This window comes from Vulpes vulpes, chromosome 13 (genome assembly GCF_048418805.1).
Source record: "Vulpes vulpes isolate BD-2025 chromosome 13, VulVul3, whole genome shotgun sequence".
Classification (NCBI taxonomy): Eukaryota; Metazoa; Chordata; class Mammalia; order Carnivora; family Canidae; genus Vulpes; species Vulpes vulpes.
The window spans coordinates 133,058,845-133,075,698 of NC_132792.1; the positions used below are offsets into that span (position 1 = coordinate 133,058,845).

Below are 16,854 nucleotides of genomic sequence, written 5' to 3' on the forward strand. Positions count from 1 at the left end.
CTCATGACAGCCAGTAAGAACCAACACGGAGCCAGGGTGAAGAGAGGGGAAGTTGAGGAAAGATAAGATGGTTTGGGAAGGACCAGGAACACCAGAGGAGGGCTGGATTCCACGGCGGGCCTGGTGTCCTCCTGGGCAGCACCTCCAAACCAGGTGCAGACTCTCAGCCCCCCCACCCCCACCCCCCCACACACACCAGTAACGCTCTGCAATCACAGCTCCCAACCCGAAGAGCTGACCTGATGGTCAGAATCAGTACTCTTCTTCTGAGCAAAGTATTTCACAAAGGTCGAGGAGGATAGTAGGTAAGATTCCTTTATTTCACAGGGCAAAGGGTATGTGATGCCCCACTGGATGCTACGTGAAGCCTTAGAAGCCCACTATGCAGGTGTTCAGTGCTGGCCACAAGAGCTGCTCCCCCTCCTCTAATTACGGCTTGTGGTAACCAGGCACAGGCAGGGGACGACCCTGGGTGCCATGTGGAGTAAGCTGTTCTGCCCCAACTCTCCTCCAAATATGCCCCCTTTAGCCAGTAAGGGCCTTTTATCAAAAGCTTTGTGGTTTCCATGAAGAGATGACTATGCATGACAGCTTCTGCCCCAAATCACCACGAAACTTGCACTGTTTTTTGGTTAAATCGCCCTTTAAAAGCTGACCAAAGAAAAGACCATTGATTGTGACACTGTCTAAATCCCAACTGCTGTTTCCACACGGTCAGACCCGGTGACCACGCACATTCTTCTGGATTAATAATGAAAGCCTAAAAAGCCGAGAAAAGCTGCACGGGCACAGGCCGGCTGGCTCTGCCCTCAGGAGCCCTCACCACCAGCTCCTGTTGCCTTTCCTGACATGTGGGGCTCTTCACATCTTGGAGAGCCTGATGTCATAGGTGACCATGTTGAAGTTGTCCCAGGCGAAGAGCTTCTTCTCCAGGGGGTTGTAGTCAATCATGCTGCTGTACTTGTAGCGGTTCTTGAAGGGGATGCTCAGGACCCTGCTGCGCCCTGTGCCTGTGTCATAGGCGAAGTTGACGGTGGCATCCGGGGAGGAGTAGCTGCTGATGGTGTACAGGTGGCCGCAGATGACGAAGGCATTGGCCACGGACTGCTTCCGGATGTTAGTCTCCCAGGTCTGTTCAAGCTCCAGACTCTCCGGGTTCAGTTTGGAGAGGACAATGGCACCTTTGGCCTCCTGGGTGCTGTAGATGACCCAGAGGCCCGACTCGTCCACAGCCAGGTCGATGTCCGTGTAGCCGCCCCATGAATACGGGAACTGTCCGTGGTAGCCGGCCCCGGGAATCTCCCTCTCGGCCTTCACCGTCTCCGCGGTCAGCTCGTAGCGGACCACCGTGCTGGACCCAGCCCCCTGGAAGTAGAGGCTGCCCCGGTACACCACGGCGCCTGTGCTTTCCAGCGGCCTGGGCAGCACGTGCACCTTGGAGGGGTAGCCCTGCAGGAACTGGCTGGCCAGCTCGTACTCGAACACCTGCCGGATGTCCGTGCCCACCGTGTCGATTCTCCACGTGGTCTCCCGGGTGTGCGGGTAGGTGGGCTTCGGGTCTCTCATCCACACCCCGTACTTGCCCGTGATTGTCTCAGCGGTCCTCAGGGTGAGCGGCTCTCCTACCCAAACCAGTTCTCCGCATCCTGGAGAATTAAAGACAGACATCACCCCGATCGCTTTGCCACCACCTTCCCGCCACGTGGCCATGTGGCAGAGCCACTAAGAGCCAGAAGCCCAGACACAGAGCGTCCAGGTTTAAATCCGGGCTCTGCCGCCCGCTGGCTGGCGGGGTGACTTGCAGGTCCCTCAACCTTGGCTCTGTCATTATTTGTGAAAGGGGATAGTGTTTTGGGTAGTAGGGATGTTGTAAATGTTAAATGTGACTACACGTGTTAGGTACTGGGTAGAGAGTAAATGCCCAGTAAGTATTATGTGATCAATGTGTCATATGAATTGAACTTCTTCTCGGTATCAGGTGTATAGATGAAGGCTACACAGAGGGCTTCAAACCGTATTTCTAATCTTTGATTGAAGCCTGGCAGGAACTCACGAGTTCGTTATACTACTCTTTATAACTTCCATATCTGATTTATTTCATTTTAAAAAATGAAACAGGAGCACCCAGGTGGTTCAGTCAGTTAAGCATCTGCCTTCGGCTCAGGTTATGATCTGTCGTGGGGCTCCCTGCTCAGTGGGGAGTCTGCTCCTCCCTCTCCCCCACCCCCAACTTGTGTGCACGTGTGCTCATGCTCTCTCTCTCTAATAAATAATCTTTTTAAAAAAAAATATTTAATTTATTTATTCATGAGAGACACACAGAGAGGCAGAGACACAGGCAGAGGGAGAAGCAGACTCCCTGAGGGGAGCCTGATGCGGACTCGATGCCAGGACCCCGGGATCATGCCCAGAGCCGAAGGCAGATGCTTAACCACTGAGCAACCCAGGTGTCCCTAATAAATATTCTTAATAAAAATGAAACAAAAATCAAGTCATTATAAGAAACTCAATAAAACAAAGTTCTTCAAGCCCAAACCAATGGACCACATAGTTCAGGCATCATTTTAATACAGTAAAACCTGAACATAATTTTTAAAATGTAAAGATGATTGAAAACTTAGATTTAGCGGAAGCAAACATAACAGATCTCTGTGCTTTTTTCAATTTACTCTCAGAAGCTGGGAAGTCTTTGCTCCTCATGTCTCAGGGAATTGCATTTTAAATACTTCAGAACGTCCCCATAGCCATGCATTGCTCTTTTGCTGGGAATAATTGTCAATAACACAGATTGTCCCAGTTTCTGAAAACCACAGCCAGCCTTAAAGTCAGGCTTTCAGGGAACACTTTGGAGAGGGGTGATTGTACTTTCCCTCAGTACCCAAAGTTCACAAAAGATACCTTTTCTGAGTATATACTATGTGCTGAGATGGTGCATGGTGTCATCTGGCCCTAAGATCAAGAAAGATATGAAGGATCTACTAAAAAAATGTAACTAACTCTATATGGCAATCCAGTGGGTGAAATAAACCCATCTCTCCTCTTCCCCGAGGGCAGCCCAGCTGAGCCCACGATCCCTGAGTGGGTGGTGAGACACAGGGCTGTGCTAGGAAAGGCGGACTCCCTGCCAGCATGCCCTGGAAAGGGAGCAGAGAAGGGGCTCATCCCCTCCCCCTCCCCTGCCTCTTGCCAGGCTGACCTGTGGTCCGCCTTCCCCCCAAGGTGGGCGGACCAACTCTGAACACAACCAGGCACAGATAAAGACCATGTATGTGCAAAAGGGAGGACATTTAGCTTTATACCAGAGTCTCCCTCCTCATTCCTGGGATGGCCAGATGGACTCTCCTTCAGGATTCGGGAGGCAGGAACCTCAGTTAACTCTGACTTTAGTTCCTGGAAGTTCACGGTCTCCACGTTCCATTTCGAAACTGTATTAAAAGAAAGAGACGAACTTGTACCATGAGGAAAAACGGCCCAATGACTATGCTGAGGATGGTATTTAATGGGCTTTCAAAGATATGATGGTGTTTGGGTTTTGTTTTAAGATAATAACTATGTAGGGGCGCCTGGCTGGTTCAGTCAGAGGAGCATGTGACTCCTGATCTTGGGGGCCATGGGTTCAAAGCTCCATGTTGGGTGTAGAGATTACTTAAATAAATAAAACTTTAAAAAAGATTAAAAAATAATAAATATGTAGTGTCGGGGGTGGAAGTAAAACAAAACTGGCCTCAGCAGACAACTGTTGGAACTGGGTGATGGTACAACAGGGTTCGTGTTGTCCTTGATACTTTTGTGAATATTTGAAAAATGTCCATAACACCAAGCTCCCAGGGCACCTGGGTGGCTCAGTCAGTTAAGTGTCTGCCTTTGGCTCAGGTCATGATCCCAGGATCATGAGATCAAATCCTGAGTTTGGCTCCCTGCTCAGCGGGGAGTCTGCTCCTCCTCGTCCCTCTCCTCCTTCTCCCAGCTCATGCTCTCTCTCACGCTCTCTCTCTCTCTCAAATAAATAAAATCTTAAAAAAAAGCTCGCAAAAATAGTAAATTGCATAGCAATGTGCCTTGCACAGAATAGGGTATTCAAAATAAAGTAAGCTTGTACACAATTCAAATAATTCCCTAATTTATGAGCAGGTGAGGTGTGATTCAGGGATATTGAGAAGAAGATCCTCGCATCTTCTGGGATACCTGAAATTCAACAATTAACAATTCTGTGCCTGACATAAGGTTCTTTTCCCTGTCATAATGCAATCATTCCTGTGAGAGGTAACATATTCAGCTTTACATCCTCAGTTGACCTATCAGATTCCTTTCTGAGGCCATTCTTGGACAAGGACAAAGTGTCCAGGATTCCTACAGGAATTTGTGGGCAGGGTGGGGGTTGCCCATGTTGAATGGAAGGGGTGGGGAGGACACTGGTTAGACATGAAGTTGCCACACTGTGTCACATTTCGCTACTTTGATCTAGGATTAGGCTTATACAGGAGTCCTTGAATACAACAAAAGAGCAAGAGTCACGAGGGGCAGGCTTTGCTGTTTTAAAATGTAGGTTTATGACTCAGGTATGGTGAAGCCAACAGATGAGTTGGTTGCTAATGGGAAGACAGTTTATTATACTCACTGCTCCCAAGGGGCAAGGACACCCACACCATAGGGGCCATATGGGACAGCCCCAGGGTCACTCAGGAGGGAGTGGAAACACTGCAAGAGCCTTCATTGCTTTTCCTGTAGGAAGGAACGGGTGAGGCCAGGCACACAGGTTTAGGATTGGCTAATGTGAATAACTGGCAAACTCCCTGAGGTGAGCTGTTTCTTTTCCTTGGTACCTTTCTTCAGACCATCACAGACTATTCCTCGGAATAATTCAAACTGCTTTAATTGTTTCAATGAATTCTCAGAATACTGGAGCTAGTTTCAGGTAGTGTAAGGTGATAAATACTGCAGTGGCATCTGTACAAAACTTCCAGAGAGTTCCCTTGCCCCCCGTCCAGTTCCCACCCTTTAGCTCCGTGACCCACAGTTACTATACAAGGGATACCCCCTGTGCCAGCTCCTTCCTTTGTGCATCTGATGCCCATTGTTTTATTCTGTGAATGTGGCTAAGATGATCATGTAGCTTAGTGACTTACTGAGAAATAGATATATACTGAGAAAAGTAAGTGAATACACCTACTGATCAATGAGAAGAAAATTGAGAAAAATTCCCACTTCAGGCACAGAGGGGATAAAGAAAGTAGAGAAAACAAACCCAAACAGGCATTTTCCAGGGTGACTTCTATGAAGATAGCTAAAATGCTGAAATATTGAAAACAGACCCTTTGTGAAAAGAGATGATGAACAGGTATTTATAGCTCGTCCCACATTTCTTTTTTTTTTTTTTTTTTTTTTAAGATTTTATTTATTCATGTGAGACACACAGAGAGAAGCAGAGACAGGCAGAAGGAGAAGCAGGCTCCATGCAGGGAGCCTGATGTGGGACTTGATCCTGGGACTCCAGGATTGGGCCCTGGGCTGAAGGCGGCGCTAAACTGCTGAGCTACCCCGGCTGCCCTGTCCCACCATTCAAAGCAGTTTCATAGAAATTATTTATGTGATCTGATACCTTCACAACTTTCTTCAGGACTGCAGTCTGCAGCTAATTTAGTTATTGCCACCACTTACCAAGCGCCTCCTATGAGCCGGGTCCTGTGCTCATTCCCTCTGTTCCACATAACAGTCCTGACGTGGATGATAGCACCTTCGTTTTGCAGAAGAGGAAACTGAGGCTCAGAGAGGTTAAGTAACTTGCCCAAGGTCACACAGCTGCTTAGTGGTGGACTAGGACTTGAGCCCACGTCTGCCAAGGTCATGGCAGTTGTGAACCTTTCTACCTGTGGCGGGGAGGTTTGCCAGTTATAAATGAATTGCCCCTTGGTGCCAAAAGGAGCACTTCCCTAGATGCTCTCTGGAAAACGAGGATTTCTCCTTGAAAGTGGGCACGATGTCCAGCTTTGTCAGGAGAGGGCGCCGGAGGCACGCTGTGGGCGCGAGGCCGGGCTGCAGCCGCGGGACCGTGGGCGGTGCGCGTGCCAGGGGGTCCGCTGGGGCGCGGCCCCAGCTCGTCGGGGACCCTGCAGCCGCAGCCCTGTCACACAGGACCCTGAGTCCCTGCACGCGGATGCCCGCTCTGCCCGCTCTCCACCTCCAGCCTGGACAAACCCGCCAGCTTCTCCCCTCTCCATGCAGACCTCCCCGCTCCCCTGGGCCAGACCTTACCTTCCGCAGTGAGGCCTGCACCCCTGGCCCGGCTGTCCTTCCTCTGGAACACCCCCCCGCTGTGGGATGTACTTACATCTCATAGTTGCTCTTTCATCCCACTTAAATTCTTTATGTTTTTGATACAGAACTTACGACTTATAAGATTTAATAATGATCGGTCGTTGGAACCACACCTGATGTGCTTTCTTGGGAGTAAACAAGAACCACAGTGAAGCATAATGTCAGGGAATGGCTTTCACGCTGACCGCTTGGCCCTTCTCAGTTGGCAGGCGGCCGGGTGGATGACAAGGCCGCTGGCCGCTTCCCGCTTGTGTCAGCCAGGAGCACCTGGCAGTGGGCAGCTCCCAGAGCAGAGCTGTCTGGCCTGAGGACAGAAGCCTGCGGGAGAGGATGCGCAGCCCAAACGCTGGGAAGCAGTTGTGTGAAGGAGCCTGGACCCGGCCCCAGGTCACAGCTTCCTACTGTGGGCCTGCCGCATACCAGGTGCGCGACCCTGGCCAACTTACTCAACCTCTCTGAGCCTCAGTGTTCTCAGCTCAAACTACAAATGAAATGTCCTTAATAAACATGCGTCAGAATTAAAATTTCTCTGGAATGTTTAAAAATCACTCCTATTTCATCCTGAATGTGGGGAGAAAACAAAAAGAGGATATGAAAATATTAAGGACTGTACTGTATCTAATAGCCAAAAAATTTTAGGGCTTTTATTTGTTTCTATTAAAATTCAGTCCCTCTGTGGTTGAAAAGTTCATGCCTCTTACAAAATTTTGGAAATTTTCGGCATGCTCTGCCTTATGTCCCTTACCTCTGCTTTGCAGACACGTTCTAGGGAGCTTAACCTAGAAGCTTCCCAGGAAAGTGAAGATTAGCTAGCAATCCTGGATGTTGCTCCAACACGTACTGTCTCTAGGATCAATGTGTGTTACAAAAGTGTTATGAACATGTTGATGTTTTAATCATTAGGTGACATGCTAAAACAGCGCAGCTCAAGGAAGCGAAGCCCTTCATAGTTGCGATCGATGCAATGCATGGCCACTCTGTGCAGGCTCTGTACTAGATGCTTCTCCCTGTTAATTCTAATCTGCATCATAACCCTACAAGGGATTATTATCTTCAGCACTTGCATGGAGCACCTCTGGTGCTCTTCCTTCGTATCCTGCCCACCTTTTCCCAATCATTTCTGCAGCAGCCTATCTTGTGCCAACATTACCTGCCAGGACACTGCCTCATCTGCCCTGCTCCAGCTTCTCTGACTCTCTGCAAGAGCCAGCCTGGTGCCCATATCTGTGCATCATGCAAGTGGGATATACTCTTTGGCCAGCAGAAGATCAGATCCAAAAATGAATGCTCCCTTCCTCTGCTTCATTCTACACAGCTCCCCAGAAGGGCTGGGTGGGGTCGAGGCTCCACCACCCACCGTGGGGACCCACTGGAGAATGCCCCCACTCCTTTTTGTCTTCCTTTTTTTAAAATTTTTATTTATTTATGATAGTCACACAGGGAGAGAGAGAGAGAGGCAGAGACACAGGCAGAGGGAGAAGCAGGCTCCATGCACCGGGAGCCTGACGTGGGATTCGATCCCGGGTCTCCAGGATCGCGCCCTGGGCCAAAGGCAAGCGCCAAACCGCTGCGCCACTCAGGGATCCCTTCCTTTCCTTCCCTGACTCACTCTTCCCTGTCTTACTTCTGCTCCCTGGGATCATGGCCCATACAAACCACTGCACATGAGCCCCCGTCCCAGGCTCTGTTCTCTGGGAGGACCAATCTGAAGTAGAGGGAAATAAGGGGAAAGGGGGCTTCTTCTGTAACACTAATAACCACCTCTGATATACCATCTGGTATTCTGTATTGTTCTACTTTGGGCTTATTGAATAGGTTGCCAGACATTTTGCTACCAAACTATTACTATAAAATTATATATATACGATGTCAATTCTCTCACATGTACACACACACACACACACACACACACACACACACAAGTGATTTCCATGAGTCTAAGAAGGCCTTTTTCTATGTAACCATTACATGATAAGGGCAATGATGGTGACAGTTTGAATGACATGCAGAGTGAGAAGAAGTCCACCTTCTGTGGCTTCCCTGGGCTAGGCTCACGCAGCCTCGCCGAGCCCTGCCTCCCCGCTTGGCCCACAGCTCTTGCCTCCCCTACCTGAAGCACACCCACACTTTCATTCCAGCCACCCAGGAAGCCCTTTACCCTCAGACCTAGGACCCTGAAGCCCATCTTTTGTTCCAAACATTCCTTTCCTTAATGCTTACATGGACTCTTCCTGGAGTGCCCAGCCAGCTCAGTTAGTGGAGTATGAGACTTGTGATCTCAGGGTTGTGAATTCAAGCCCCATGTTGGATGTAGAGATTACTTATAATAAAATCTTAAAAAAATAATAATGAAATAAATGTAAACTTCCTGTCTTTTATCTTCAGGTTCTATAAACTAGAGGTCATCTCAAGGTCCTGAAGAGCTACTGGACCTTAGGTGGGAGGAACTGATTAGAATTCTGTTGTGGCTCTGCCACTAGCTGGGTAGGTGGCCACAGACAAACTCTGGGCCTCAGTCTCCACATCTGCATGAAACAAGCCAGTGGATCAGACACTCTGCAGGCTGCTTTTGCAGCTCTACAGTCTTGTGCTAATGGAATTTCCTGCCCATGAAAAAAATCCCACTACTAAAAAGACCTTCCAAGCTTGGAGTTCACTCTAACGAGCTGTTGTCCTTATTTCAAAAGTAGAGCAGCTGGAAAGAACAAAAAGAAATGTAAAATTAGAGAACACATCTAATAAATTCCCTAAGTCTTGTTAAATGACCACAGGACAATAAAAAACCAAAACGTTGCCTCTGTTTTCACACACACACACACACACACACACACACACACACACACACGAGTTTTTGTTGAGAATATGACTCCATTATTTAGCAGCCTGAAATAAGTAATGCTTCATGATGTTTCTATTAATACTGATTCTTTTATCTCAGTTCAAAGACTCAGGTTTGACAGTCTTCATACTACCACTGATTGTTGTGCAACCCAGGACCCTCAGTGTCTTCGGACCTTATTTTTCTTTGTTATAAAATTTAGAATTGAGTCTCTTCCAACTATAGCAACACAGGATTTTAAAAAAATCCTGTACACCCAAGAGTTATGGTATTTGAACCTCACAAAAATCATTCAGAGTAGGAATGTTCATTACCATGTAATGGATAAGAAACCAAGGTTCAGAGGTTAAGTGACTTGCCCAAGGTCACACCTAGATATGGACTCTTGGGTTTTTCAGTCTCATTTACATATAGACTTTGCCTCTCAGGTAGAAAGTCCCTCCCTCCTTTTAAAAAAATAGGGTCTACACCCAGCACAGAGCCCAACCTGGTGCTTGAACTCATGGCCCTGAGATCAAGACCTGTGCTAAGGTCAAGAGCTGGACACTTAACCAATTGAACCACCCAGGTGCCCCTAGAAAGCTCTTTTAGAAAACAATAATTTTATTTTGGAGATTTCTGAACCTTTTGAAAAGTTGAAAGAATCATACAATAAGCCCCCATGTGCTGCTCATTGAGATTTACCAATTATTAATATTTTGTTACATTTATTTTTCCTTTGTTTCTGTCATTTTTGATATGTTTATCATCTTTACTGAACCATTTGAAAGTAAATTTTGACATCTTAACCCCTAGAACTTGAGTATGTGTTGCCTTAGAAAAGGATATGCTTCATAACCACGATACCATCTCTCACCCAAGAAACTGAGCATTAATCAAGAACAGGACCTACTAAGCAGTCTATATTCAAATTTCTCCAATGATTCCAAACCTATCCCTGTGACTTTTTTCCCCTAGATGGAGAAGCCAATCCAAAGCCAGGGACTGCATTGACCACCACATGTCTTTAGCCTCATATAATCTAGAACAAGCCACACCCCCTGTCTTTCTTTCTTGAGATTGACATCTCTGAAGAGTCTGGACTAACTGTCCCGCAACTGGATTTGTTCATTTGTTTCCTCCTGCCTGGAATACTAATTATTAGACAGGGAATACTTGGGAGTACAGCTTCACAAAAGTGACACATCTACCATCCCCTCAAATAATGAGGAGGAGAATGTGCTCCCTGTCACAATGCGCACTCACTGCCTCACCTTCAAGCAGGGACCAGGATGAAGAGAAGAGCATCTCAGAGCCACCTCAAGGAATTACCTGGTGACTTGAAAACCGAGGTTCTCAGATTGGGCAAGGAGTAGGAAAACTTCCAAAACAACATATTGAGGAACCTGACAAGGGTTGCCACTTCTTTATTTTGCCAAGAAAGGACATTAAAAAAAAATAATAATAAAACCCTACCGTCTATCATGATTTCATAAATCTCTTTTCATTTCATAAATATCTATTGGCATTTCATAAATCTTTTTTTAAGGATTTATTTATTTATTTATTTATTTATTTATTTATTTATTTATTATGAGAGAGAGAGAGAGAGAGAGAGAGAGGCAGAGACACAGGAGGAGGGAGAAGCAGGCTCCATGCAGGGAGCCCGACGCGGGACTTGATCCCGTGACTCCAGGATCGCGCCGTGGGCCAAAGGCAGGCACTAAACCACTGAGCAACCCAGGGATCCCGGCATTTCATAAATCTATTGTTCATTTTAACAACAAAAGGTAGGAATCACTATCTTCAAGCAAAGATTCAGAAAAGGATAGTTTTCCAAAGAGGATGGTTGATGATGTTCTACTCATCATATACAGGTATGTCTCACCTGTTCTTATATTTCTCACTTTGCTATGACTGGGAAAGCTGCCATGGGAGGCACGAGAACTCGGAACCACTAACCCAAACAGAACTCTCAGGAGATAATGACTAGTAATATGTGAGACTGATTGCGTGGCCCTCCTTAATTCATCTGCCTGGTGCTGGATGTACAGTCCCTGGGAGAAAGGAGATGGCAGGAGAGGCAAGCTGGGGCCACCTGTAATAGGCCTCTATGAGCCATGTCACCTTCTGGACTCAGGGGCTCCTTTACCCCACATTCTTACCTTCCCTGGAGCCTGCTGGCACGTCCTGAGAGGATCTGTGGGCCTGGGGACACTGGCCTCTTCTCAGCCTTGCTACCTCCTGGCTGCTATGTTCCAGCCTCTGGGCCAGATCCTCATTTTCTTCCCCCAGTTGCCTCTTTTCTTCTTCCAGAGCTGACTTGTCGCGGAGGAGGTTGCTGTAGGCCACCTCCAGCTCCCTGGCTTGGGTTTCCAGCTGTTCTCGCTCCCTTCTCAGGGTGCCCAGCTCTCTGTGCAGCCCCTCCTGGCTCTCTGAGGGCCCGGCAGCCTGGCCCAAGGTTAGCTGGTGGAGGAGGCCCTCCAGGGAGCTGAGCCGGGCTTTGGTGGACTCCAGGTCTCTCTGCAGGTCCTGGATGGCTGACATGGCCTGGCCCTGCTCAGGGCAGCTGGACTCATTGGGGCTGGCCACACTGAAAATATACTGGCATCGGCCACTCCGGTCATTGGCCTTCCGGAGCTGGGCTGTCCTGGCCTCTAAACCCCATAAGAGACAGGCCAGAAGTAGCAGCTGGGCAGTGGGCATGTTTGGCCTGCAGCTGCAGTGATGTGCACGGAAGCCCTCAGTGCAGAGCCTGGGCAAAGCTTCCCCGGAAAAGCTCTCCTACTCTGTGAGGTGTCTGGATGGGTGGCCCTGCTGGCTCATGCCATGGCTTCACAGAGGTTTATATATACTGGAGAGCCCTCCCTGCATGGGGGGAGAAGGAGGCGGCCACGTGAGGCTGGGTGGGGCCATGCACAGGGGAATTGTTTTCACACGGCCAGAAAACTTAGAATATGACATTCCAGAAGTCTGTTTTGAATTTCTTTTAGAAAAGAATGTCTCACTTTATGCACCCCATATCCCTACAATATTCCCTATATCCCCACCCAATTTTGTGCACACACATCCACACAACATGACCGCATGCGTGTCTCTTTCAACAAGGAATCATTTCTAATTTATATTTCCATTTACTCTGCAAACTTTATTGAGATCTGCTCTGTGCCATGGACTGTGCTAGAAACCGGGGATGCAGACATTCATAGGACAAAGTCCCTTTGTCCCTGTGGCAGTGACAGAGATAAATAATAGCCAGCCAAAATACAAGAGCGCTGTGCCACCAGGCTTCAGGGAACAGCAATCCCGGAGAAGCAGTTAGAAGCAGAATTTGCCCCTTGCCTCTTGCTTTAAAACAAGTGTGGGTTTGTATTTGAGAGGACTTTCTAATTCTAGTCCCGGCATATCAGGCATCTATGTCAGTGAGACCCTTAAGCTGGCTCTTACCGTGTGTAAATGTGTATGAGTATGAGTGTGTGTGTGTGTGTGTGTGTGTGTGACTAAAAGCATCTTCATCCTCATTAATGAAATCCGTGGAAGTCTTCTCAGGAAGATGTTTTTAAATGTATAAAATACATAGGACCACAAAGGAAGCACATGATATTGAAATACTACTATCAAAATATTTTTAAGGGATCCCTGGGTGGCGCAGCGGTTTGGCGCCTGCCTTTGGCCCAGGGCGCGATCCTGGAGTCACGGGATCAAGTCCTGAGTCAGGCTCCCTGCATGGAGCCTGCTTCTCCCTCCTCCTGTGTCTCTGCCTCTCTCTCTCTCTCTCTCTCTCTCTCTCTGTGACTATCATAAATAAATAAAAAAAATTAAAAAAAAACCAAAATATTTTTAAAATTTGAAGTAGCCATGCCCTTCTTCATTAACACTTTAAATCGATTTATTCAAGTTGGCTCCACACCCAACATGGGGCTTGAACTCATGACGCTGAGATGGAGAGTCACATCCTCTACCACTGAGCCAACCGGGTGCCCCATCTTTATTAATACTTTAAAAACGTGGAGGGGTGCCTAATTTCAAAGTAGTTTGAGCGTAAATGCTATTTATTGCATGGTATCTGCCCCAACCACAATGTAACACAACATGTCTGCGATTTCTACTGATAGAGACAAAGTCACAGGTACTGCTAATACAATGTTGGATTAATGGCTATTTTCATAATGGAATGAAATGTTAAACCTAAAATTTAGTTAGAAGGTACTGAAAATAAAGACTTTTTCCTACCCAAATTCACAGGCTCTGGGCCCTTGTTTAACAATCCCTACTTTACATTAATAAACCCGAAGAGAAAGCAAATAACACATGGAAAGAAAATACCGAATATGCTAAGAGGATGTCTGTGCAAATCAGAATGTGTGCAGTAGCCTCATCAGAACTTTTAAAATAATGTTTACAGGATGCCTGGGTGGCTCAGTGGTTGAGCGTCTGCCGTTGGCTCAAGTCATGATCCCAGGGTCCTGGGATCGAGTCCCACATCAGGCTCCCTGCAGGGAGCCTGTTTCTCCCTCTGCCTGTGTCTCTGCCTCTCTCTGTGTGTCTCCCATGAGTAAATAAATAAAATCTTTTAAAAATAAATAAAGTAATGTTTACATTTGAGCAATTTATACTAAGACCAAGAACATCTTCAATATTTGTGAAGTAAATACTGCAGATGTGCCCCGGCAGACTCAACTGGATTTTGGGAAGATACCTTTTGCTCAAAATCTTCTATTCTTATTTGGTTCTAAAATTAGATTGGAACTTGAGACAATTACATATGGGTGTCTGTCTACTGCTCACCGAAGAGTCCTATTCTCAGTGCTTGCATCAGATCATAAACATTATCAAAATGATTTTGTAAAATATCTCCTAGTCAGCAAGAACTGGTTCAAATCTGCTTGGCTTCACTCTCAGGATTGTTTTATTTCTGTGAAGAGGACTGAGATTATGCCAGCGCTGCAGAGGAAAGGAGTTCTGGATAAAGAGACATGTAGGTAGTTTCTCTGCCTTCAGCTTGCTCAGGATTACTCTGCTTGTCCATGAAGAATATAGGACTGAGGCCTGCTGTTCTGACGTCTGGTAGACTGGGTTCCCAATCGGTAACTCCTGCGGTTCTTCTGCTCAGCTCCCATGGTGCTGTGATGCACCTTTGTCTTCCTCGCCCATGCTCCATTCCTCTTGGTCCCTCCACCTCCCCTGAGCTGCAGGCCATTCTGTGGCAGAGCAGTCACTGTTGAGCCCCGTGGGTGCCAGTGGAGGCTGAAGAGTTGAACAATCCCTGGCATTTTCATTTGGTCCAACCCGGGTTTGGAATGCCAGGCAAGAGCTACCACCAGTCATTCTCAATGTTCTTTATGGTTCCTGGCAAATGCTCGGAAAAAGAAAAGGTGGCTGTTGGGTCCACGGAGCTTTTTTCAATCATTGCAACTCGCCATGGAGCCTGACCAGGTAAGGACCAATGGAACTCCCACACTCTGCCTCCCCTCACTGACCCTGACCCTCCATCAGCACCCAGTGTGCCTCAGCATCTCCCTCTCGGAGCCTTCCTGGGGCTAGAGCCACAAGGTCACTTGCATGCCCAGAGAAGGAGAGGACGTGCTCGGGGTCACACAGCCAACAAGTGGCAGAGCCAGAAAGAAAACTGAGGTCTTCTGATTCTGAGGTTTTGCACCTTCTTGCATAAGCCAAGTCCCCCCAAGTGCTCAGTAGTTGCCCAGAATACATGAAAGACTCCAGTCACTTCAGCCAGGAACTGACGCTCTAGGAAATGAGCGAGCTTCCTATATTAACAGGCCTTCCATTAAATGAAGGCCTTCAGGGAGGGGAAAACTCATGCACACCCTTCGGGTTTTACGGCTGATATTCTGAAAACTGCATCCTTTCATCAAATAGGATTACTCTCCTAAAAGCAGAGAAAAGGGCTCACTAAAGGCACAGCAAACCCCCAGCCCCAGGAACAGCAAGAAACATCTGGTGGGCTTCCTGCCACTCTGTTCAGCGCCCCGCCTGTCACCGCCCTCTCCAGGCCCGGCCCCTACTCCCCGCGGGCCCCCACCTCCTGGAATCTGCCTGGACGAGGATCCCCTTTCCCTCTGGGGAAACATCGTTCACTCCAGAGTGGCTGTCAGACCGTGTTCCAGGGCCATTTCCTCTCTGGAGCCTGGAGCCAGGGAGTCTCCAGCTCAGGCTGCCGGCAGCCAGGAAGCTGCTCACCGGTGCGCCGGCCAAGCGCAGGGGGTGCCAGTGGCGGGAGCGGCCCTGGAAGGTGCGGGGCCGGGCCGCCGGTGCGACACGACATGGAGGCGGCGGGGGCGGCGGGGGGCGGCTTCAGTGGGGCGCCCCTGTGATTGCAGCCCGTTCAAGGAAGGATGTGTCTCTGTGCCCTCAGCCCTGGGGGCAGGCTGGCTGGCTACTGATCTCCTGCAGTCCTTCCACGAGCAAAGGTAACCCCCGTGACGGTAGGGCTGTGACTGCTTTGCTCACCACTTTGTCCCCAGTGGCTGGCAGATAGAAGCGCTCAGTACAGGTTCAGGGGATGCCTGGATGCATGTGGACTTCAAGCAGAAAGGGAGAGCCAGAGGGCCCCAAGGAAGGAAAACAGCCAGTGACACCTTCTGTGGGCTGCTCAGGACCCTCTGGGCACCTTGCAGGTGGCAGGTGGCAGGACTCCCCCATCTGGAGAGGAAACTTTGCTGGCAGCACACTGACCTCCCCCAAATGCACACACACAGCCTCAAATGGGATTGTTCCACGTATTCCTTTATTTCACTACAGATCGAGAGGCTCCCTGCAAAGCGTGGTGGATTAGAATGATAAGAGCCTGGCAGAGAAGAAGCCATCTGCACTGGGGAGCTCATGGCACCGTTTGCCACCCTGCCTGCCCCTTTCATCTGTGTCCTTGCTGATCCACCACTCAGAGGAGTCATTCACTATTAAGCACCTACTATATGTTAAGGGCTGTGGAGCGTACACAAGTGTGTCAGAAACAGGCCCCACGCTGAAGAGAGCTGTCAAGCTGTAGGGGCAGGTGAGGCTGTTCAGGGGACCTCAGTGCTGGAGGAGCCCAGGGGAGGGAGATGTCCCTAGTGGGCAGGAAAGTCTTCGCAGGGGACATGGCATTTGTAATGGGACCTAATGAGATGATGTGTTGACAATGACTGAGGCCCTGGGGCTGGAGACAAGGTTCCGGGTCTGCCTTTGGTTCTGATGTTCAGGTTGTGGCCCGCAGAAGCACTTTCAGATTAAACACACCTATTTCCTTTGTTGCCCCCTCTCCCCCATTCCCTGCCCTCCTCCACCACTCCCCAAAGCAGAAGGGAAGGGGAGGGGAAATCTTAAGCCAGAGAGCCCTACCAAGTCCCTTCATTCAGCACTGGCCCCTAGGCTTGTCTGGGGCTGTCGAGGTGGAAGCTGGTCCTGGGCACTGGAGCTTCCTGTGAGGAGACAGACTTCCAAGGGCAGGACCCGTGTAGCCCAGACGCAGGTACCCTGAGAGGAAGGCTTTTAGGGGACGGAATGGATGTAGTGACAGCCCGCTCAGCGGAGTCCTGAGAGCTGCAAATGTCATGCTAGCATCTAAATAAGTCAAAGCACACTAATCGCAAGGATACTGTTGGCAATTTTAGCCCTACGGATTCTAGTCCCACAGGCATCCCATGAAGCCTTATTATACAGCGTACTGAGCTGATTCTCTTCTACCTATCGATTGATAGGATTTCCACAGGATTTTGGTG

At 48.6% G+C, this 16,854-nt stretch overlaps 1 protein-coding gene across 1 annotated transcript; it reads right to left on the reverse strand.

The window, feature by feature from the left end:
* Positions 1–299: 299 nt before the first annotated feature.
* On the reverse strand, positions 300–11,959 carry MYOC (myocilin). Its single transcript, XM_026003278.2, has 3 exons — positions 11,299–11,959; positions 3,300–3,425; positions 300–1,646 (listed from the first exon to the last, which is right to left on the reverse strand). Exons 1-3 carry the CDS (start codon positions 11,837–11,839, stop codon positions 862–864), a joined length of 1,452 nt encoding a protein of 483 aa, XP_025859063.2. The 5' UTR covers positions 11,840–11,959; the 3' UTR covers positions 300–861.
* Positions 11,960–16,854: the final 4,895 nt, after the last annotated feature.